General features: G+C 43.4%; 1 protein-coding gene across 1 annotated transcript; it reads right to left on the bottom strand.

Annotated features, from left to right (window-relative positions):
- Positions 1 to 12,507: 12,507 nt before the first annotated feature.
- On the bottom strand, positions 12,508 to 21,599 carry LOC132777944 (ferritin heavy chain A-like). Its single transcript, XM_060780504.2, has 4 exons — positions 21,271 to 21,599; positions 15,222 to 15,368; positions 13,740 to 13,865; positions 12,508 to 12,815 (listed from the first exon to the last, which is right to left on the bottom strand). Exons 1-4 carry the CDS (start codon positions 21,370 to 21,372, stop codon positions 12,657 to 12,659), a joined length of 534 nt encoding a protein of 177 aa, XP_060636487.1. The 5' UTR covers positions 21,373 to 21,599; the 3' UTR covers positions 12,508 to 12,656.
- Positions 21,600 to 22,681: the final 1,082 nt, after the last annotated feature.

The raw sequence follows: 22,681 nt of genomic DNA, 5'->3' as shown, positions 1-22,681 counted from the left end.
GGAGAGAATGCTTCTGGAACATGGCCATGCTGCCCGGAAAACGCACAGCAACCCAGTGATTTCCTCCATGAAAGCCTTGGACAACATATGGGAAATGTTAGAAAAATTTAAAAACTGGGCTTTTGGGATTTGTAATCTAAGAAATTGTGAGCAGTGTATTGAGAGATATAGACCACTTTATCTGGCAAGATGTTACAGAGTTAGTTAAGGGCAGGGGAAGCTTGATCAACATCAACTGTGCTGCTAAGAAAAAGATCTACGCTAGTGCAAAAGCCGAGGTCCAAAGAAGGACAAGAGAACTCAAGAACATCTGGTGGACAAAGAAGGCTGAAGAAATCCAACACCTGGCAGATACCCATAATGCTCAAGGATTTTTCAAAGCCACAAAGGTCATCTACGGACCAAGAAACCATGGCATACAGCCTCTACGCTCATCAGATGGAACCAAACTCCTGAAGGACCAAAACTCAATTGCACTACGTTGGAAAGAACACTACCAAAGCCTCCTGAACCGCAGCTCCAATGTGGCCGAGGAGGTCCTCTCACAAATCCCGCAACAACAAACCAGGGATGAGCTTGCAGCACCGCCTAGTTTGGAAGAAGTCAGCAATGCCATCAGCCAGCAGAAGAATAACAAAGCCAGCGGACCGGATGGGATCCCTGCTGAAATCTTCAAAGAGGGAGGACCTGAGCTGACACACCAACTCCACCAGCTCATAGAAAAAGTGTGGGTGACCGAGAAAATCCCAGCAGACTTCAAGGATGCCACCATCATCACCCTCTTCAAAAAAGGGGAAAGAACAGACTGCGGAAACTATCGAGGTATCTCTCTTCTAACCTCCGCTGGGAAAATCCTCGCAAGAATCCTTGCAAACCGCCTCCTGCCCCTCTCAGAAGACACCCTCCCAGAATCCCAGAACGGCTTCCGCCCCTCCAGAGGAACCGTGGACATGATCTTCACTGCACGACAGCTCCAAGAAAAATGCAGGGAACAAAACCAACCTCTGTACATGGCATTCATCGACCTTGCCAAGGCATTCGACACAGTGAATCGCAGCGCTCTCTGGACCATCCTCCACAAAATCGGATGCCCTAACAAATTTGTGAACATCCTGCGGCTCCTCCACGATGACATGATGGCAACAGTCTTGGACAGCAATGGCTCCCAAAGTGACCCATTTAAGGTGGAATCGGGTGTCAAACAGGGATGTGTTATTGCCCCAACTCTATTCTCCATCTTCATCGCAATGATACTTCACCTTGTTGATGGGAAGCTTCCCACCGGAGTGGAAATCATCTATCGGACAGATGGCAAGCTGTTTAACCTCAGCAGACTGAAAGCCAAAACCAAAGTTACAACAACATCTGTTATAGAACTCCAGTATGCTGATGACAATGTCGTCTGTGCGCATACAGAAGAAGATCTACAAGCCACTCTAAACACCTTCGCAGAAGCATACACGAAGCTTGGCCTGTCACTGAACATTGAGAAAACCAAAGTGCTCTTCCAGCAGTCACCAGCCAACTCCTCCCCAATGCCAGAGATACAGCTTAATGGTGTAACATTAGAAAATGTTGACCATTTCCGCTACCTTGGCAGCCACCTCTCCACCAAAGTCAACATCGACGCTGAAATACAACACCGCCTGAGCTCCGCAAGTGCAGCATTTTCCCGAATGAAGCAGAGAGTGTTTGAGGACCGGGACATCCGTAGGGAGACCAAGGTGCTTGTCTATAAAGCTATTGTCCTCCCAACCCTGCTATACGCCTGTGAGACGTGGACAGTCTACAGACGTCACATGCAACTCCTGGAACGATTCCATCAGCGCTGCCTCCGGAAAATCCTGCAAATCTCCTGGGAAGACAAGCGGACAAACGTCAGTGTGCTGGAAGAAGCAAAGACCACCAGCATTGAAGCGATGGTCCTCCAACATCAACTCCGCTGGGCTGGCCACGTTGTCCGGATGCTTGACCACCGTCTCCCAAAGCAGTTGCTCTATTCCGAACTTATCAACGGAAAACGGAATGTCGGTGGACAGGAAAAGAGATTTAAAGATGGGCTCAAAGCCAACCTTAAAAACTCTGGCATAGACACTGAGAACTGGGAAGCCCTGGCCCTTGAGCGCTCCAGCTGGAGGTCGGCTGTGACCAGCAGTGCTGCAGAATTCGAGGAGGCACGAGTGGAGGGTGAAAGAGAGAAACGTGCTAGGAGGAAGGCGCGTCAAGCCAACCCCGACCGGGACCACCTTCCACCTGGAAACCAATGCCCTCACTGCGGAAGAAGGTGCAGAGCAAGAATAGGGCTCCACAGCCACTTACGGACCCACAAGAACATTGGAGGACCATCATACTCGGAAAACGAGGGATCGCCTAAGTAAGTAATAGACCACTTTATCTGGCAAGATGTTACAGAGTTAGTTAAGGGCAGGGGAAGCTTGATCTTGAATTTATATCTGCCTTTTGCTTCAATGAGATCCTTGCAAGATTAGAAATCCACTTCATCTGGTGATGGGATGGGATAAGGTTTCAACTAGAGAAGCATTTGTGTTTCTTGGGAGTAGGAAAGGGAATTAATAATGTATTCTTCATTTTGGAAATACCTTGTATACCTTCTCTCCTGTCAACTCAGAATTGTCTCCATCGAAGTCAAACCCAATAGTATTCCTTGTTAGTGGATATTTTGCTGTTGTGAGCCATTAAGTCCTTTTCTATCATAAAGCGAGCCCATAACTGAGTTTTCTGATGCTAAGAGGGTGACTCACTCAAGATCGCTCTGTGTGCTTCTATGGCGGACTGGGACCTCAAACCTTGATGCATCTATACTGTAGAATTAATGCAGTTTAACAACCCTTTAGCTGCCATGGTTCAATGCTATGGAATCCTGGGAACTGTTGTTTGGGGAGGCACCAGGATGCTTTGACAGAGAAGGCGGAAGACTTTGTAAAGCTACAACTCCTAGGAACCCATAGTATTCAACCATGGCAGTTAAAGTGGTATCAATTTGCATTAAGTCTACAGTGTGGATGCACCCTCCATCATTCTTTATTTTGGCTTCTCAAGAAAGGAACTCTGCTCTTTTGTTTCTTCCCCTTCTTTAGAACAAGCAGAGTCAGTGGGCAGAAAGATATTTTCACTTCCCATTTTAAGTTCATTTTCTAGAGACCCAGATTCATCTGCATCTCTCATGGTCTTTTCACATGGGCTCAGCTTTGAGAGGACAAGTGAAGCAAGGAGGAAATGACACGTTGCTGACGAATGATGAAACTGAGATCTGTGGAGAGCAATCCAAAGTCAGATAAGGTGCACAGGGGTGCTGATTTTGGGTGTTATAGAAGGTCAGCAGAACACATTCATAGCTAGATTGTATATTTCCCAAAGTAGATGATCCCTTTTTAATAAATTATGCCTTCTTTCCTCCCAACTAGAATGTACAGTGCATCTATACTGGAGAAATAATGCAGTTTGGTGACACTGCTGTGACTCAATGCTATGGAATCATGGGAGTTCTAGTTTAGTATGGCACCAGCACACTTTGGCAGAGAAGGCTAAAGACCTTGTAAAACTACAAATCCCAAGATTCCGTAGCATTGAGCTATGGCAGTTAAAAATTGCATGAAACCACATTCATTCTACAGCAGTGTTCCTCAACCTGGGGGTTGGGACCCTTGGGGGAGTTGTGAGGGGGTGTCAGAGGGGTCGCTAAAGACCATTGAAAAACACAATATTTTCTGTTTTTCATGGGGGATCTGTGTGGGAAGTTTGGTCCAATTCTGTCATTGGTGGAGTTCAGGATGCTCTTTGATTGTATGTGAACTATAAATCCCAGCAACTACAACTCCCAAATGTCTAGGTCTATTTTCCCCAAACTCTACCAGTGTTCACATTTGGGCATACTGAGTATTAATGCCAAGTTTGGTCCAGATCCATCATGGTTTGAGTCCACAGTACTTTCTGGATGTAGGTGAACTACAACTCCCAAACTCAAGGTCAGTGCCCTCTAAACCCTTCCAGTATTTTCTGTTAGTCATGGGAGTTATGTGTACCAGATTCAGTTCAATTCCAGCATTGGTGGAGTTCAGGATGCTCTTTGATTATAGGTTAACTATAAATCCTAGCAACTACAACTCCCAAATGACAAAATCAATCCCTCCTAGCCCCACCAGTGTTCAAATTTGGGCGTATCGGGTATTTGTGCCAAATTTGTTCCAGTGAATGAAAATACATCCTGCATATTGGAAATTTACATTACAATTAATAGCAAAATTACATTTATTAAGTACCAATGAAAATAATGTTATGGTTGGGGGTCACCACAACATGATCAACTGTATTAAGGGGTCACGGCATTAGGAAGGTTGAGAACCACTGCTCTACAGTGTAAATGCTGTAGATAATCTATTTGTGTAGATTTGGAGATCTCAAAATCTTTGCACTTAATGCAATATATAGATTTGGGACCTCCATAGCATTCTAACCAACATGCCTATCCTAGCCTTTACCATCCAGAAAATGGTTAGGGGTTTCCTTTATGATTTTTTAATTCTTAGTGCCAAGAATCAAGAGAAATGCTTATGGGGTTTCCACCTCCTGAATGATAATAATTTATTTGGCACTGGGTCCTATACAACTCAATTTGAGTGAAAGGAAGCTGTTCTGTCTTGGCCAAGCGGCAAAATATGTTGTGCTTGAAAGAGTGGGTGGGTGAGAACATCCAGTTGCTTCTCTGCCTTGCTTTGTTCATTATTTACCCCATTTTAAAGGAATGTAGGTTCTGCATATTTTTATTGCCAAGGTCATCGTCATGCGGATGACACATGACACCAGATGTAGAGAGACAGCATTGAGACATATGTAGCAGCTTTGAAAAAGGCAAGAAGCCACCAAAAGATCTGAGATCAGAATAAACCATTGCTGCATTGTTTGACTGTATCTCAGTGTGGTTTGACTCTGCAGATCAGGGTTTGAATCACCGCTCGGCCATGAAAACCCACACTCTCAGTCCCAGAAGACCCTGTAATAGGTTTGCCTTGTGATCAACGTAAGTTGGAAATAACTTGAAGGCACACAACAACATTATCTTCTCTACAGATGCTACTCTTGTTGTGATAGCAAGGTGTAATCTAGTCTGACCCTCTTCAGCCAGACAGGAAGACACAGTTTTCTGGATGGTACTTCATGGTTACTACTTCATAACTATAATTTTGCTACTGTTATGAATTGCAATGTAAATATCTGATATACAGGATGTATTTTCATTCAATTGACCAAATTTGGCACAAATACCCAATACGCCCAAATTTTAATACTGGGGGTGGGGTGTCATTTGGGAGCTGTATTTTCTGGGATTTATAGTTCACCTACAATCAGAGAGCATCCTGAATTCCACCAACAATGGAATTGAACCAAACTTGGAACACAGAACTCCCATGACAAACAGAAAATACTGGAAGGGTTTGGTGGGAATTGACATAGAGTTTGGGAGTTGTAATTCACCTAGATCCAGAGAACACTGAACTCAAACAATGCTGGATCTGGACCAAACCTGGCATGAATATTCAATATGCCCAAATGTGAACACTGGTGGAGTTGGTGGAAAATAGACCTTGATATTTGGAAGATGTGGTTGCTGGGATTTATAGTTCACTTACAATCAAAGAGCACACTGAACGCCACCAACAATAGAATTGGACCAAACTTCCAACACAGAACCCCACATCCATCAGGAATACTGTGTTGGTGACCCTTCTGACACCTCCCTTGTGATCCCCCCCCCCCTTGGGGGTATCAACCTTCAGGTTGAGAAATGCTGCAATAGGAGAACAAGGTCAATATTATATCTCCAATTAATTCCCATCAAATTTCCACACTCAATCCCTCTCAGCCCCAAATTTACAAAATAAGTAAATACTGTATTTTGTTTGCTTTAAATTTACCACTCTGTGGTATGACTTATTGATCTTTCTTTTTGACAAAAGATATAAAATCTGAAAATGTTGGAAAACATTACATGAATAACCAAGATAAGCATAAATGTATTACACTAATTAAACATAGCTTGCTTTTGACACAGAAAAAAGTTTGTGCCAAGAAGCAATTAGAAATCCATCCTTGATACTTCAAGAATGCCAAACTCACTCCCTCCAGGTATGTTTCCATCATCACAGTGATTGTGACCAGAGCTGTGTGGTTTGTGGATAATGGGATCTGTGGTCAAATGCACCTCAAAGGCAATGGAATGGAGAAGGCTTGCCTAAAGACTGTCAAAGCACATGAAGACATGGGAAACTTGGTCTTTTTCAGACATATTTTTAGCTGTAAGTGGAAATTCCCTCTGAAATTAACCTGAGACTGTTTTTGACCTTCAATAACATTTCATTTTGGTCTTATCTTCAGGTTTCTGTGTTAAAGGGTAAAGGTTGAACAGTTTCTAGCTTTATCTAGTCATTAACCTGCAATAAATGATGTGTTCCCATGCCTCCTTTGCCAAGCCTTTCTCAAAATGACTTTCCTATAAAATAAATGGCAAATCAAATGGGTATGATTTTACCAAGACCAAGGGTGCAGCTACACCAGACATGGGCAAACTTTGGCCCTTCGGGTGTTTTGGAGTTCAACTCTCACAATTCCTAAGAGCCTCAGGCCCTTTCCTTTTCCTCCTCATCCACTTAAGAGGCTGAGGGGAGAAAAGGAAAGGTCTTGAGGTTGTTAGGAATTGTGTGAGTTGTAGTTCAAAACACCTGAAAGAAGACCCAAGTTTGCCCATGCCTGAGCTACACCATACAAGTAAGGCATTTTGACATCACTTGAACTGCCATGACTCAATGTTACAGAATCATGAGAGTACTAGGTCTTTTGCCTTCTCTGCCAAACTATCAATGGGGTAGTGAATATGGAGTTAAATTGCATTAATTCTACAGTGTAGATGCACCTTGAGTCTTCCTCTTCCTCATCATTCCTATCTCCTATTCATTGGCAAGTTGGTGAGTGTGCAAGCAATGACAGAGTTTTAAAGAATCTTAATTACAAATAGCATGACCTATAGTAAATTCCTTTCCCCAGTGATGAAAGTGTCACTTCCTTTGGTGGCACAAATATAAAATTGTAGCTACAGTAGAGTAGCTTATACAACCTTTGCTAATCCAATGTTCTGTGTTATCCAACAGAGTCTGGCTCCCATCTGGATCCACAGCTGTTTCAATACATTGCGATTTTTGGTGCTAAATTTGTAAATACAGTAATTAATACATAATGTGATCAAGTATTGAACTGCTTTTTCTGTCGATTTGTTGTAAAACATGATGTTTTGGTGCTTAATTTGTAAATTCATAACATAATTTGACATTTAATAGGCTTTTCCTTCGGGCTGATATGGGCAGGATAGAAATAGCATAAAAATAAATAAATAAATAATCCAACATTTTCACTTATCCAACGTTCTGCTGACCCATTTATGTTATATAAGTGAGACTCTACTGTACTTTCATCATTTCAGGCATGCAGATTCCCAAAATATTGGAGGAGGAATATCAGATGGTTCCAGTTCTGGCTCATGCTGTTTATCATGTACAGCAGAGAAACATCACAAAGTTGTATGTGAGCAAAATTAATGTGACATCACAAGCCAATCACTTGTAATGAACTCGTTTGCAAACATAACTAAATATAAACTGAGAACTGAAGGGACAAATAATTACTTTTTAAAAAGCAACTGTAAGGGCAACTAACTACATTTTGATGAGTGTCAGAATGAGAATTTGTAGTAGTAGGATTTCTGGGATTTTTCTAAACTCTAAAAGCTCATAAGTACATTCCAGGCTTAGTCCCATGGCATCTATTATTCTTCCTCATCAATGTTATATGGACCAGAACAAGTAGCACATGAATGAGCAAATAGATTATACAGTAGGTGTATCTACACTCTTGAATGAATGTGGTTTCATACCACTTTAACTGTCAAAGCTCAAAGCAGTGGAATCTTGGGATCTGTAGTTTTACAAGGTCTTTAGCCTTCTCTATCAAAGAGTGTCGGTGACAGACCAAACTCCCATGATTCCACAACATTGAATGTTGGTCATTAAAGAGGTGTCAAACTGCTTTAATTCTCCAGTACAAATGAAAACTAGGCGGCTTTTTTAACACTCCATCTCCCAAATAGAACAACACCCCAGATAATTCTTTGGATCACCTGCTCCTTAATGCTGCCAATACCAATTGTATTTATTTATATGCCTATAATTATTCATTGACTATTGTCAAGGTGCCTTTGTGCAGTTTGGTTTCATCTGGTTATGTTGTGACACATGACTCTTTGTGCACCTACATTTCCATGAACTCAGAGATCACTCAAAGAAAAACATGTAATATAAATGTTGTAAAGGACTACATTTCTTTCTCCGTTGTTCTTTGGGAAAACAAAATTAAAATGGAGCTTTTAAGTTCACACTTTCTTTTACAAGCCATAAAATAAAGATAACCACTAGGTGAGAGGGAGAAGGTATGAGAAGGCTATAGTAATCATGCTTCAAGTGACAAAAGAAGTATTTTCTAGGTGGAAGAGTCCACAATGAACTGTAAAATAAATGATATTAAGGATCACCTATATGTAAACCACAAAGGAAAGTACAATATCTTACCAGATTATTGGCGTGCCTAAGGGAGATAAATGAAGCTTAGGGGTGCATTTACACAGTTTCACACCACTTTAACTATGGAGCCCCCGATGGTGCAGTGGCTTAAACCCTTGTGCTGGCAGGACTGAAGACCGACAGGTCGTAGGTTCGAATCTGGGGAGAGTTCAGATGAGCTCCTTCTGTCAGCTCCAGCTTCTCATGCGGGGACATGAGAGAAGCCTTCCACAAGGATGGTAAAACATCAAAAACATTCGGGCATCTCATGGGCAACATCCTTGCAGACAACCAATTCTCTCACACCAGAAGTGACTTGCAGTTTCTCAAACTGATTCTGACATGAACCAAAAAAACAACACTTTAACTGCCATGGCTCACTGTTGTGGCATAAGGGGAGTTGTAGTTTGGTGAGTCACTGGCACTCTTTGACATAGAAGACTAAGGGCCCTTCCATACAGCCCTATATCCCAGAATATCAAGGCAGAATATCCCACAATACCTGGTTTGAACTGGGTTATCTGAGTCCACACTGCCATATGTTCCAGTTCAAAGCACATAATGTGGGGGCCCTTCCACACAGCCCTATATGCCAGAATATCAAGGCAGAAATCCTACATTATCTGAGTGTGGACTCCGATAACCTAGTTCAAAGCAGATATTCTGGGATATAGGACTGTGTGGAATGGCACTATCAACCCTGTAAAATTACAGTTGACATAATTCCATAAAATTGAGCCATGCAGTTAAAGTGGTGTCAAAGTGCAGTCATTCCACAGTGTAGATGCATCCAAAAGAAAGGGGGCAGGTTTGTCCCCAAGATCATGAGACCATCAACAACTTTAGACTTCACTATAGTGGTGTTCCTTGATTAAAAGTCCTGTGGCCAGATGTGAGGCTTGGGAGATCACAAAGGTTTCTGACTAACCTCTTGAGGACCCAACAATGTAAACACTTTATTTCTAGCTATGGGATATAGCCAGACACCCCTGCTATGCTTCATCAGATACAGAAGCCATAAGGCACGCTTCAGCAATTGTGCAATAAGTTTGGGAGGGGGATAAATAGCTAAGCATAACATAATCTGCAAGTGGAACTACTATGCTGCACTAAATCAGGAAGCATTATAGCCATGGAGTTGCATCTCAGTTATGCCATGCCATTTTGTTAAGCAACACTATGGAACTATAAATGCACATTGGTTTCTGCTGCATGGAGGAATGGCTTCAAATTCCAGGAAAAGAGATTCCACCTAAACATTAAGAAGTTTTGAGTGGAATAATTTGACTTAAAGGGTTGTGATTGGCTTCTCCAGATTTTTTTAAAGCCAACATTGGATGGCTATTCTGGAGTGCTTATATTGTGTTCCTGCATGCTGAGTTGTGGTGGTGGTGGGGGATTGAACTGGATTGCCCTTGTGGTTGCTTCCCACTCAGTGATTCAATGTCTATGTATGCCTCGTTTTGTCCCCCCCCCCCCCCCAGAGTTGCATCTCTTCTATCAACCATTGTCTGTTATTGTGAAGCTATTGGGTTTATGATTGTTTTTTCACTTTTGAAGCTGTTTTGGCGAAGGCCAGCATTGATTTCCACTATGTGTTGTATCATCTCTTGAACAGGGTAAGAAGCTTCTGAAGTAAGCTACTGCAGGACTGTTATCTCTCTAATGCAGCCATGGGTGGAGTGATATGTATTTTCAAAAGTAGTTTGCCTCCATTTTCTTCTGGAGGCAAGATGGCCAAGATCTAATTTGGAGCTGATCACAATTGCAGCAATACAGGAAAACCTTACATTCACATTGCCACAAGCCAGCATGACCCCTGATGAAGTGATGGCGGGTGAGTGATTCAAAACCATTGAAGACAGGATATTAGTTTTCAGAATAATGGTGTATGACAGCTCCAACACTCCTCACTTGGCTATGTTAGTAAGATTGACAAGAGTTACAGTCCAATATGATCTGATTCTGGAGGCTCTCCTTTACCTACCCTAGACCACACTGAGCAGTATTCCCAAACTTAATACTCCAGGGATTTTGGACTGGCTGGGTGTAGGACACTGTTGAAGAAAGTTGTCAAACTTTGAATTTCAGCCAGGAAGTGGGCAAATTGTGGCCCCCTGCAACTGGTAGACTGCAGCTCCCATTATCCTCAATCATTATGGACAATTATGAGAGATCACATAAATTGTATTCCAACTAAATTTAGATGTGGAGATATTATGTAGTAGTTTTGAGTGTTGAATTGGGACTGCAGGAGGCTAGGATCACTCACAGGAACCCACTGGATGACCTTAAAGTCACTCTTTCTCAGCCTCAGAGGAAGGCGATGACAAATAAATTTTCCCAAGAAAACTCTCAAATAAGAGTTGCAATAAGTGAGAATCGATTTGAAGGCACAACAACATACTTATAGAGGGCAATGAGTTGGCCAACCCCTACGTCCAAGAATTAAAGCTCCTTAAATTTTTATACCCACTCTTATAAACAAAAATCTATACACATAATAAAAGTGAAAACTCATATTTATGTGTGTGTCTGGCTGGGGTGTCCAAAACACAGACATACTCTTGCTTCCACAAACACCTATAGCTCCCACTACTCAGGAGACACAAGTGGCCCTCCCTGCAATGACGTTGCAGGTTATAGTTAGCGCCATGAACATGTACAAGACTCCTGCCAATGTCCTCCCCAAACACCATACTGCCCACCACCCAAGTAAAGGCTTTCATACTTTCATCCTAGATTTGATGCGTTTCCTCCACCACAGACATCCCAGTGTTTCTTACTCTCTCCATTGGTGTGGAATTTGCATGACCCCGCCCACTGTCCCTCCCTTAACCATTTCCTATTCTTTTGTATGGCACACAGCAAACAGAGGAATTGATCAGCAACTGAACATACTGGAGGGGTTTGGAGAAAATTAACAATAATTTATCGGAGTTGCAGGTCTTGGGATGTATAGTTCACCTGCAATCTAAGAGCAAACTGAACTCCATCAATGATGGACCTGGAACTAACTTGGCACAACCCCATGACCAACAAAAATACTGGAGGTTTTTATAGGAGCTGTAGTTCACCTACATGTAGAGAATAACAAAATATCCTGAGAATCACTTTAATTACCCGTTGGATTGCTCTCCCTACATTCGCTTAAAACCCTCCTACTAGATACATCCTACCTCTGTTCATGCCCAGCGTTTTATTTTTTAAATTTTAACTATTACATCTGGCCCGGCCATAGGTTTTTAAACCTTTGTGCGTTATTGTCTATATGCGAGTTATATTAATTGTATTGTTTATTTGCTTATTGCTTGCTGTTTTTACCAATGTGTTGTTGGGCTTGGCCTCACATAAGCCGCTCTGAGGTGGCGGGGTATATATAAAGTTTTATTGTTATATTATTAGAGCACTGTGAACCCAAACACCGATGGATGTGGACCAAACTAGACACACATGTTATGCCGAAATGTGATTACTGCCGTGGTTTGGAGGGAACTTACCTTCCTTTCTGGGAGTTGTAGTTCACCCACAACCAGAGAAACTTTGACCTCCACTGATGATGGACCTGGACCAAACTTGGCACACAGAACCCCCTATGACTAACTCAACCTACTAGAGGTGTTTGAGAAGACTGACTCACCATAGTGGGAATTGTAGTTTACCCTACAGCCATAGAGAACACTGAACCCTATCATTGATGCATCTGGAGCAAACCTGCCCAACATAACAAACTTTATGGAGTTTTTCTCAGAGTTAACCTGGCATGATATGCGTTATAGTTCACCCACAACCTTATGCATTTTGTATAATTGAAAAAAATGACTCTTTCAAATAACCCGGGCAGCACCAGGAACCCAAGCTAGTAACAAATAAAAGACAAGTGTTAAACTGGTGAACCCTTGTTTATTGGAAGCATGCCAACTGAGAGATGGCAGGTACATCCCCGCTTGACTGGGGCACGGCAACGGTGGTGGAAATGGGTCGGTTTCTGTGGGTTCACGGAGGGAGCGCTCACAGGAACGGGGGACACAATCAGCTGCTGCTCTCCCCCAAGGTGTGCTTGTCAAAGAGATATTCCCCAAGCCCGCTCTGGTCTGCTCCCAGGCGCCGAAGGTTGGTAATGTAGTCACCCAGGACTTTGATGGCTTTGACTTGCTCGTCGAGGTAGTGTGTTTCCAAGAAGTCACACAGCTGGCAACAAAGAAGGAGTGAGATGTCACTAACAAAAATCCACATTTAGTGGACAACCCAACAAGCTACTGTGATTAGAAAGAAATCTGTGTTTTCTCCCCACTGCTGAGTCCCCAAGACACACTGAATCAGTGGTCATCCAGAATTTCTATAAAAGCCATTGCAGGTTTTTTTTTAGGGATGACATGAATAGCTTTCTTTATCTGTGTTTTATAGAAAGGATGAGAAAACGGTGGTCTTCTAGATGTTGTTAAGCATTCTTCCCTTATCATTCCTCCAGTCATGCTGATAGGGGTTAATAACATTTAGAGTCCAACAACATCTGAAAGGTCACAGAATTACCATCCCTGGCCTGGATGACAGATGTGGTTTTCTGCCTTTTGGCCTCAAGATATTTTATAATTTCACTTCCCACAATTCCCGATCATTGCACATATTTGTTGAGGCTTCTGGGATCTGAAGTCCAAAAACTCTAGAGCAGACCTGCACAACCCACAGCCCTCCAGATATTTTGGGCTTGAGTTCCCAGACTCCCTGGTCACAGGAACAGCTGGCCCCTTCCACACAGCTGAATAAAATCCCACATTATCTGCTTTGAACTGGAATATATGGCACTGTGGACTCAAAATATCCCAGTTCAAAGCAGATATGTGGGGTTTCCTGCCTTGATATTCTGGGTTATATGGCTGTGTGGAAGGGCCCTTGGGCTTCTGGGATTTGGAGGCCCAAACACCTGATCTAGAGAATCAAAAGTTGAACACTGGACTTAAAGAAGTCCACTACTAACAGAGACAACTGGCAGAGATGCCTGGACTATTAATACAATTGCCCAGCAGCATCTATTTCCCTGCAGTCCACTACCTTTTGGTATCTCAGAGGTAGATTTTAACACCCAAAGATGAGCCCCACAGCCACAATACTTACATGTGGGTCACCTTGATCGCTTGCCAGTCGGTGCAGATCCAAGAGTGCTTGGTTCACGCTCTTTTCTAGATGAAGGGCTGCCTCCATGGCATCAATAGTTTTGCCCCAAGAATCCTTTTCTGGTTTCTGTAGAGAGAAAGCAAAGGATCTGGTTTCATAAAACCTTCCTCTAAAAGGCTTAGGTGTTTTAACTTCTGGAACAGTGACTTTCACCATGAATAGAGGCAAGGTTTGAAGTGAGATGGAACTGAGGAAGTACGAGAATGGAAAGCAATAGGTGGCCATCTTGTTTCGATTGAAAAACCTCCAAAGGAGAGGAGTCCAACACACTCTATCAGGATTGCCGTATTAGCCTGGAACTGGCTGCTTTGGTTCTCTGTCATAGAGAAGGGAGGTGGGGGGAAGGGAGGCTGAGTATAGGGAAGGTAGTGTAAATAAGGCATCTGTTTTGTGAAGGAAATAGAAATTGCAGTTAACAGGCTGTGCGCGCAGTGTCTGGCCATTAGGGGGTGGATGGGAGTTGCACTGTTCTATTACAGGGTGTTTGAGTGGGAAACTTTAGAACTGACTTTCAGGGACTGAGGAAGGAAATAAATCATTTGTCTCCAGCATATTGTTGTTGTGAGCTTGATTTCAGCTCCAAGATCTTCCAGAGTCTTACACACTCAGAGGCAGCATATTTATTTATTTTATTTATTTACTATATTTATATACCGCCCCTCTCAGCCCAGAGGTGACTCGGAGCGGTTCACAAATTGGCAACAATTTGATGCCTCAACAATCATAACAAGTAAAAACAATCAAGAAATTCTGTTAAAAACAATAGCATATGATATAAAAAAAGATAAAAACCGTAGAAAGCCTTAAAACATTATTGTGCGCATCTCAATTTCAAATTGTTATTCCATTGCGTTATCAAGTAGTTCCATAATTCCATTTAGCTATGCCGTATTTGGGAAGGCCTGCTCAAAAAGCCAGGTTTTCACCTTTTTTTGAAAAGTCAGGAGGGAGGGAGCCGATCTTATATCTCTAGGCAGGGCATTCCACAGTCGAGGGGCCACCACTGAGAAGGCCCTGTCTCTCGTCCCCACCAGATGCATCTGTGAAGAAGGCGGGAGCAAGAGCAGGGCCTCCCCAGAAGATCTTAAAGTCCTAGATGGTTCATAAGGAGAGATACGTTCGGATAGGTAAGTTGGACTAAAACTGTAGGGCTTTATAGGCTAAAGCCAGCACTTTGAATTGTACACGGAAGGAAACAGGCAGCCAGTGGAGGTGGTGCAACAGAGGCGCAAATATTCCACTGTGAAACAGCTCTTGTTGCCGGGAAAGTTTCCTAATGTTTAGGTGTTATCTCTATAGTTCAAAAGCAGTCCAAGAAGCCCCTCTCTACTGGATTGATTTTATTTGTAAGCTGCCTTTCTCCTAGAACAGGGCTCGCCATGTTCTGAAGAACCAGGGTATTCAACCTCCTCAAATGCATACCTTGACATCCTGCAGAAGAACCCGTCCGCCACGCTGGCTCTGGAACTTCAGCAGCTTCTCAGCGTGTTCTCGCTCCTCATGCGACTGTGACCGGAAAAATTCAGCAACGTGTCGAAGAGAAACATCATCCCGGTCGAAGTAGGATGACTGTGGAAGAGAACATAAGGAAGCAGAGATAGCATTGGTAACTAATGGCCATATGAGCAGAGAGAAGTTTACTGGTGGATTTTAGATGATTAATACCACATCAGAAAGGTTACTGATTTTTTTGTGTAGCAGTATCAACAACACTCTCAAAAGGGACCAAATTATTAAAACCACATTTGGGTTGTCAATTGAAGAGACTGGTGACGATATATTTTGTATTCCCAAAGTCTGGCTCAGGCGTGGGCAAACTTGTGTCCTCCGGGTGTTTTGGACTTGAACTCCCATAATTCCTAACAGCCTCAGGCTCCTTCCTTTTCCCCCTCAGCCGCTTAAGAGCCTGAGGCTGTTAGGAATTGTGGGAGTTCAAGTCCAAAATACCCAGAAGGCCCAAGATTGACAATGCCTGGTCTGGATAATAGTTTTTAAATGCAACTTACTATGTAACATTCTGCTACCCCCAACACAATATCATTACAGCATTTTTTAAAAGAATCTTTAGGGGTAATTGCGCTATTCATTTCATATTCCACATTGAAATTAAGTCTTAAAATCTGGATTAAAATAATCCTTCAAAATGCACCCCAAGCATTTATCTAGCCTTGCCTTAAAAGTAATACTTTATTGCATACACACAAAATAATACTGTTACCAAATATTTGGAAGAGGAACATAGTTATTCCCTTGTTATTCATGAAGCAACATGTTGCAACTTTGGCAACTGGGTGAAGCATGTCCTCAGGGGAGCTTGTTGCTTCATGAAAGCAGATACAGGAAATCTAGTCCACCCTGGGTTGAAAACCCCAAGATGCATTAAGGAGGGGTATATGGATGGCGCAGCGGGTTAAACCGCTGAGTTGCTGAACTTCCTAACTGAAAGGTTGGCAGTTTGAATCTGCAGACAGGGTGAGCTCCCATTGTTAGCCATAGCTTCTGTCAACCTAGCAGTTCAAAAACATGCAAATATGAATAGATCAATAGGCACCACTTCTGCGGGAAGGTAACAGCACTCCATGCAGTCATGCTGGCCACATGACTTTGGAGGTGTCTATGGACAATGCCGGCTCTTCGACTTAGAAATGGGAAATGAGCACCACCCCACAGTCAGACACAACTAGACTTAATGCTAGGGGAAACCATTACAATGGATGGATGGATGTATTTCTATAGAACTAGGAAGCATGGGAGCAGACAGTAGTTGAGAAAGAAAGATTCTGAAGCAGTATATAGACAGATTTATTGATTAAGTCCCCTGACCATATCAAGAGTAGAAGCTGAAATAATAGAACAAGTTGTCCATGCAGTGCCTCAAAACATCAAGGAGGTGGGAAAGGAATCCAGAGTTTTGGGAAAACCCCAAGTTCTTTTGCGTAACTCTTGGGTCAGTGCAAGTCAGGGCTCGGTTAACAAATGCAGGAGCCATTAACTATGTTGAATTTAACAAGCCCCCAAAGCAATTACCCATAAAATATGCATTATGTAAAATTGGCAATGGCTTTGTTGTCTTTGGCGTTTGTTCATATTCTGATACCCTAAGCTACATCTTGCTTTGTTTATACATAATCCAAATACTGGGTCACCACAAAATGGCTCCCAGCCAGCCGACGCTGCTTGTTTTGTTGAAGATCCGAAAGAAAACAAGAACGCCATTCAACATGTGGCAGCTGAGAGCACCATCCTAATGTTATTGAGTTACATACAGATTCATTCTTCTCAAAAGTAATGTCTCAAGCACTCATTACATTACGACTCATTAAAAACAGGAAAGGCTGTGCAAGCAGATTTTTAAACCATTGTCTACCACCACAAACACCTGGTTTGTGTGCTCAGGACCAGTAATTTTGTACACAATGTTATTTTCTCTTGTTTTTGCAAGAGGTTTAGAGCAAAAACAAAAACAATGAGGTTGAAAGGCGAGAATTATGTGTCTCAATTCAAAATATGAGGCAGCCTTTTGCCAATTGCATGTTTATCATATTCACTTCTGCTCAGCCACATCACACTGGAGAATGAATCCACTTTAGATCTGGTTGCTGCTTCTTGCAGAATTCTGGGGTTTGTAGTTCCGAGAGATGCCTTTAACAGCCTCACTAAACTATAAAATTCAGAATTCTGCAGAAGGCAGAAACCAGATTTAAAGTAGATTCATTCTCTAGTGTGATGAAGTAGTTGAAACTAGAAGAGCATAAATGATCAGAAATCTACAGATCGATGGCACCCAACGCAGCATAAAAATAGGGCAAAATCTAGACATCCTCCTTGTTTGGAAGAGACATTGCGATTATACACTGCAATGGTAACAAATTGTAGACAAAGGAGAAAAAACACAAACCTGTCCTAGAAATGGCAGTTCAAGGCTGGCTTAACCCGAGGCTCTGTAAAGCAACCGAACTGCACAAAATGGAGGACGGTGGGTTTCAAGATATCACAGGACATCTTGAAAGCCATACACACCTCAGTGTTTCCAGAGATTTATTCCCGAAGGCTTTCATGGCCAGAATCACTGGGTTGTTGTGAGTTTTTGGGGCTGTATGGCCATGCTCCAGAAGCATTCTCTCCTGACGTTTCACCTGCATCTGACGATGCCTGCCATATATGCAGGCAAAATGTCAGGAGAGAATGCTTCTGGAACATGGTCATACAGCCTGAAAAACTTTGCAGAGATTTCTTCCATAACCTTAAATCTTTCCAATGACAAACAGTTCAACACCGCTTTGAACTGCTAAGGCTCAATACTATGGAATAATGGGAGTTGTAATTGATGAAGCCCTGGTGCTCTTTGACAGAGAAGGATTTGTAAAATTTCAGTTCCCATAATTCAATTGCATTGAACCAGGGTAATTAAAAAGGTGTCAAATTGCATTAATTCTACAGTGTAGATCAGGCATGGGTAAACTTGGGCCCTCTAGATGTTTTGGACTCCAACTCCCACCATTCCTAACAGCCTCAGGCCCTTTCCTTTTCCCCCTCAGCCGCTTAAGCAACTGAGGGGGAAAAGGAAAGGGCCTGAGGCTGTTAGGAATGGTGGGAGCTGGAGTCCAAAATATCTAGAGGGTCCAAGTTTGCCCATGCCTGGTGTAGATGCACCCTGAGCTTAGCAACCAATTTGTAATGTCCACTGAAGCCAATGGGCAACCTTGGAACTAAATACACAGAGAGTCCCTCTGAAACATGGACACTGGGAAGTGGACATCAGGATGAAGCCTATTAAAGGTTTTTTTTAGTTAGTTAATAATTTCTTTTGATAGCAAAAAGTACAAGGAAAACACAGACGTCTTCCTTCTCATACTGGAAATGGGGTAAATGGAGATTATTGTGGGAGAAGAAAAGACAAGACAAGGAGGATTAGAGAGGGAGGAGGCATGGAAGACGTACTGCCATGGGACATATGATTTATCTCCCCAACCCACATGATTATCTTTGCGTCTCACATTGGTGGATCCACCCAAAACAGGGCTGAAAGAAGCAACTGTTGGTGAGGTGGAAGAGAGTAAACAATTTCAGTAAGATATAAATTAGTAGTAAAGGCAAAGTTTTCCCCTTGACATCAAGTCCAGCCGTGTCTGACTCTGGGGGGGGTGGCGCTCATCTCCATTTCTAAACCAAAGAGCCAGTGTTTCCATAGACACCTCCAAGGTCATGTGGCTGGCATGACTGCATGGAGTACCGTTACCTTCCCGCAGAAGCAGTAGCTATTGATCTACTCACATTTGTATGTTTTCTAATTGCTACGTTGGCAGAAGCTGGGACTAATAGCAGAAGCTCACCTCGTTCCCCAGATTCGAACCTCCAAACTTTCAGTCAACAAGTTCAGCAGCTCAGCAGTTTAACCCACTGCGCCATCAAGGGGCCCATGAATTAGTTATGGGTGTATATATGCCTTCAAGCCACCTGTTGATTATGGCACCTGTCTGATTTTGAAAGCTAAGCATGGTCAGACTTGGTTAGTACTTAGATGCTGGACCACCAATTAATACTGTAGGCTATATTTCAGAGGCAGGAACCAGCAAAGCCACATCCAGCTTAAGACAACATTATGGAATTCATTGACCCACCATAAGTCAACAAGTGACTTGAAGGGGCATGTGTACATTAATTTCATATAGTCCAGTTAGCAAGAAATACTCAGAAGTGGTTTGCCATTGTCTAGAACAGGCATGGGCAAACTTCAGCCTGCCAGGTGTTCTTGACTTCAACTCCCACAATTCCTAATAGTCGATAGGCTGTTAGGAATTGTGGGAGTAGAGGTTCCAAAACACCTGTAGGGATGAATTTTCCCATGCCTGGTCTACAATATAGCCTACAGCTCCTATTTTTTTGTTCTGCTCTCCCTTCCAAGCACCAACCAGGATAAAGGATGCTTGGAGAGTTGGATAAAAAAGGGACAACCTGACAACTAAGCCTTCTCTGTACTGTTGAAGGCTTTCATGGCCGGAAACACTGGGTTAGTGTGAGTTTTCCAGGCTGTATGGCCATGTTCCAGAAGCATTCTCTCCTGATGTTTTGCCTGCATTTATGGCAGGCATCCTCAGAGGTTGTAAGGTCTCTGTAAGCCTTCTCTATTCTTATGCTGAGCTATTGCTTGAAGTAGGGCACTGAGGAGCTAATATTAGCAAGGGAGGAAGAAGAGGAAAGAAGAACATGTCTAAAGGCATGAAGCTGCTCCTCTTACCCTATTTCTCAAACCAAATGTAAACACTGCTGTAAGCAACAGTTATTGGATTGTGGAGTAAGATCTCACCATCTGGAACCCTATATTGATGTTCCCCTGGTGCATCTACACTGTAGAGTTAATGCAGTTTGACACCACTTGGTCTTCCATGACTGGGGGTAGGAAGAAGAGGAAAAGCAACATGTGTAGAGGCAGGAAGTTGCTCCCCTTACCCTATTTCTCTTTCTCAAACCAAATGTAAACACTGCTGGAAGCAAGGGTTACTATTGGGTAGTAGAGGAAGATCTCATCATCTGGGATCCTGTATTGACTTTCCCTTGGTGTATCTACGCTGTAGAGTTAATGCAGTTTGACACCACTTGATCTTCCATGACTGGGAGGAGGAAAAAGAGGAAAAGCTACATGTGTAGAGGTAGGAAGTTGCTGCTTTTACCCTATTTCTCTTTCTCAAACCAAATGTAAACACTGCTGTAAACAAGGGTTATTATTAGGTAGTAGAGGAAGATCTCACCATCTGGGATCCTGTATTGACTTTCCCTCTGTGCATCTACACTGTAGAGTTAAAGCAGTTTGATATCACTTGGTCTTCCATGACTGGGAGGACGAGGAAGAGCAACATGTGTAGAGGTAGGAAGTTGCTCCTCTTACCCTATTTCTCTTTCTCAAACCAAATGTAAACACTGCTGTAAACAAGGCTTATTATTGGGTAGTAGAGGACGATCTCATCAACTGGGACCCTGTAATGACTCTTCCCCTGGTGCATCTACACTGTAGAATTAATGCAGTTTGGCACCACTTGAAAGCTATGGAATCATGAGAGTTGGGAGATGTTTAGTAGAATGAGTGGAGTATTCAACTCTGATTCCTAGAATGATAGAATTATAGAGTTGGAAGAGACCTTATGGGCCATCCAGTCCAATCCCCTGCCAAGAAGCAGGAAAATTGCAGTCAAAGCACCCCTGACAGATGGCCATCCAGCCTCTGTTTAAAAGCCTCAAAAGGAGGAGCCTCCACCACACTCCAGGGCAGAGAGTTCCACTGCTGAACAGCTCTCACAGTCAGGAAGTTCTTTCTAATGTTCAGATGGAATCTCCCTTCCTAAGTGGGATCAAACTGCATTAATGCTACAATACAGATCTCTTCCCCCTCCCTCCCCAATGTTCCCCTTTTCCAGAGTTTTGGAAAGTTGCTTCTGGAAGGAAAGAGGGAGGGGATGGGGCAGAGGCAACCCACCATGGAGAGGTAGACATAGCTGGCGTAGAGCTCCATGTTGACCATGCGGTTGATGGCAGCTTCGCAGTCGCGGTGGTAGTTCTGGCGGATTTGGGACTCCATGGCGGTCTGGACAAGGAGGAGGCTGGAGGGAGTCAGTCGGAGGATGGCTTGCTCTCTGCCTGCGAACTGGAACAGGGAAGGATCCGAAGTGGAGGCTCAAAAAAGAAAGGAAAGAAGGCGAAGAAGTGGTGCTGGACCAGGTCCCGTTCAAACACTGTTGAAGCAAGAACCCAGCTCTGCCGGACAAAGGAGCCTTGCGCCTTTTATAGCCTGGCTGGAGGGGGCCAAGCAGGAGAGGGATGTGCGCAGGCGCAGATGAGGCCCAAGGAGGAGGAGGAGGAGGGGGAGGAAGAAGGAGGAGGAAGGAGGGGCCCCAAACCACTGCTTGGCTCTGGGCCCTAGTGATGCATCAGAAGGAGATAGACTTATCATACCCTCAAGGGCATTTCTTTCTGAGCCAGCCTTGGGCCCTCCAGGTGTTTTGGACTTCAACTCCCACAATTCCTAACAGCCGATAGTGGGAGTTGAAGTCCAAAACACCTGGAGGGCCCAAGTTTGCCCATGCCTGGAATGAGTAAGTCATATCCTAGAAGACTTATTTACTTACTTACTTCTTTACGCGATCCCTCGTAGTCCGAGGATGATGGTCCTCCAAGTGTAGTTGGGTCCATAGGTGACTGTGGAGCCCAATTCTTGATCTGCATCTTCTTCCCGCAGTGAGGGCATCGGTTTCCAGGTGGAAGGCGGTCCTGGTCTGGGTTGGCTTGATGCGCCTTCCTCTTGGCACGTTTCTTTCTTTCGCCCTCCATTCGTGCCTCTTCAAATTCTGCAGCACTGCTAGTCACAGCTGACCTCCAGCTGGAGTGCTCAAGGGCCAGGGCTTTCCAGTTCTCAGTGTCTATGCCAGAGTTTTTAAGGCTGGCTTTGAGCCCGTCTTTAAATCTCTTTTCCTGCCGACCAACATTCCATTTTATTTATTTATTTATTTATTTATTTAGCAGTTTTGTATACCGGTCTTCTCACCTCCATTCGAGGGACTCAGGCCGGTTTCCAACATCCGTTCCGTTCTTGAGTTTGGAACAGAGCAACTGCTTTGGGAGACGGTGGTCTGGCATCTGGACAACATGGCCGGTCCAGCGGAATTGATGACGGAGGACCATTGCTTCAATGCTGGTGGTCTTTACTTCTTCCAGCACGCTGAAATTTGTCCGCTTGTCTTCCCAAGAGATTTGCAGGATTTTCCAGAGGCAGTGCTGATGGAATCGTTCCAGGAGTTGCATGTGACGTCTGTAGACCGTCCACGTCTCGCAGGCATAGAGCAGGGTTGGGAGGACAATAGCTTTATAAACAAGTGCCTTGGTATCCCTAC

The sequence above is a fragment of the Anolis sagrei genome, chromosome 6 (genome assembly GCF_037176765.1).
Source record: "Anolis sagrei isolate rAnoSag1 chromosome 6, rAnoSag1.mat, whole genome shotgun sequence".
NCBI classification, from domain to species: domain Eukaryota; kingdom Metazoa; phylum Chordata; class Lepidosauria; order Squamata; family Dactyloidae; genus Anolis; species Anolis sagrei.
Note: the sequence above shows the minus strand (reverse complement) of the source record. Positions and strands in the feature narration are given on the sequence as shown.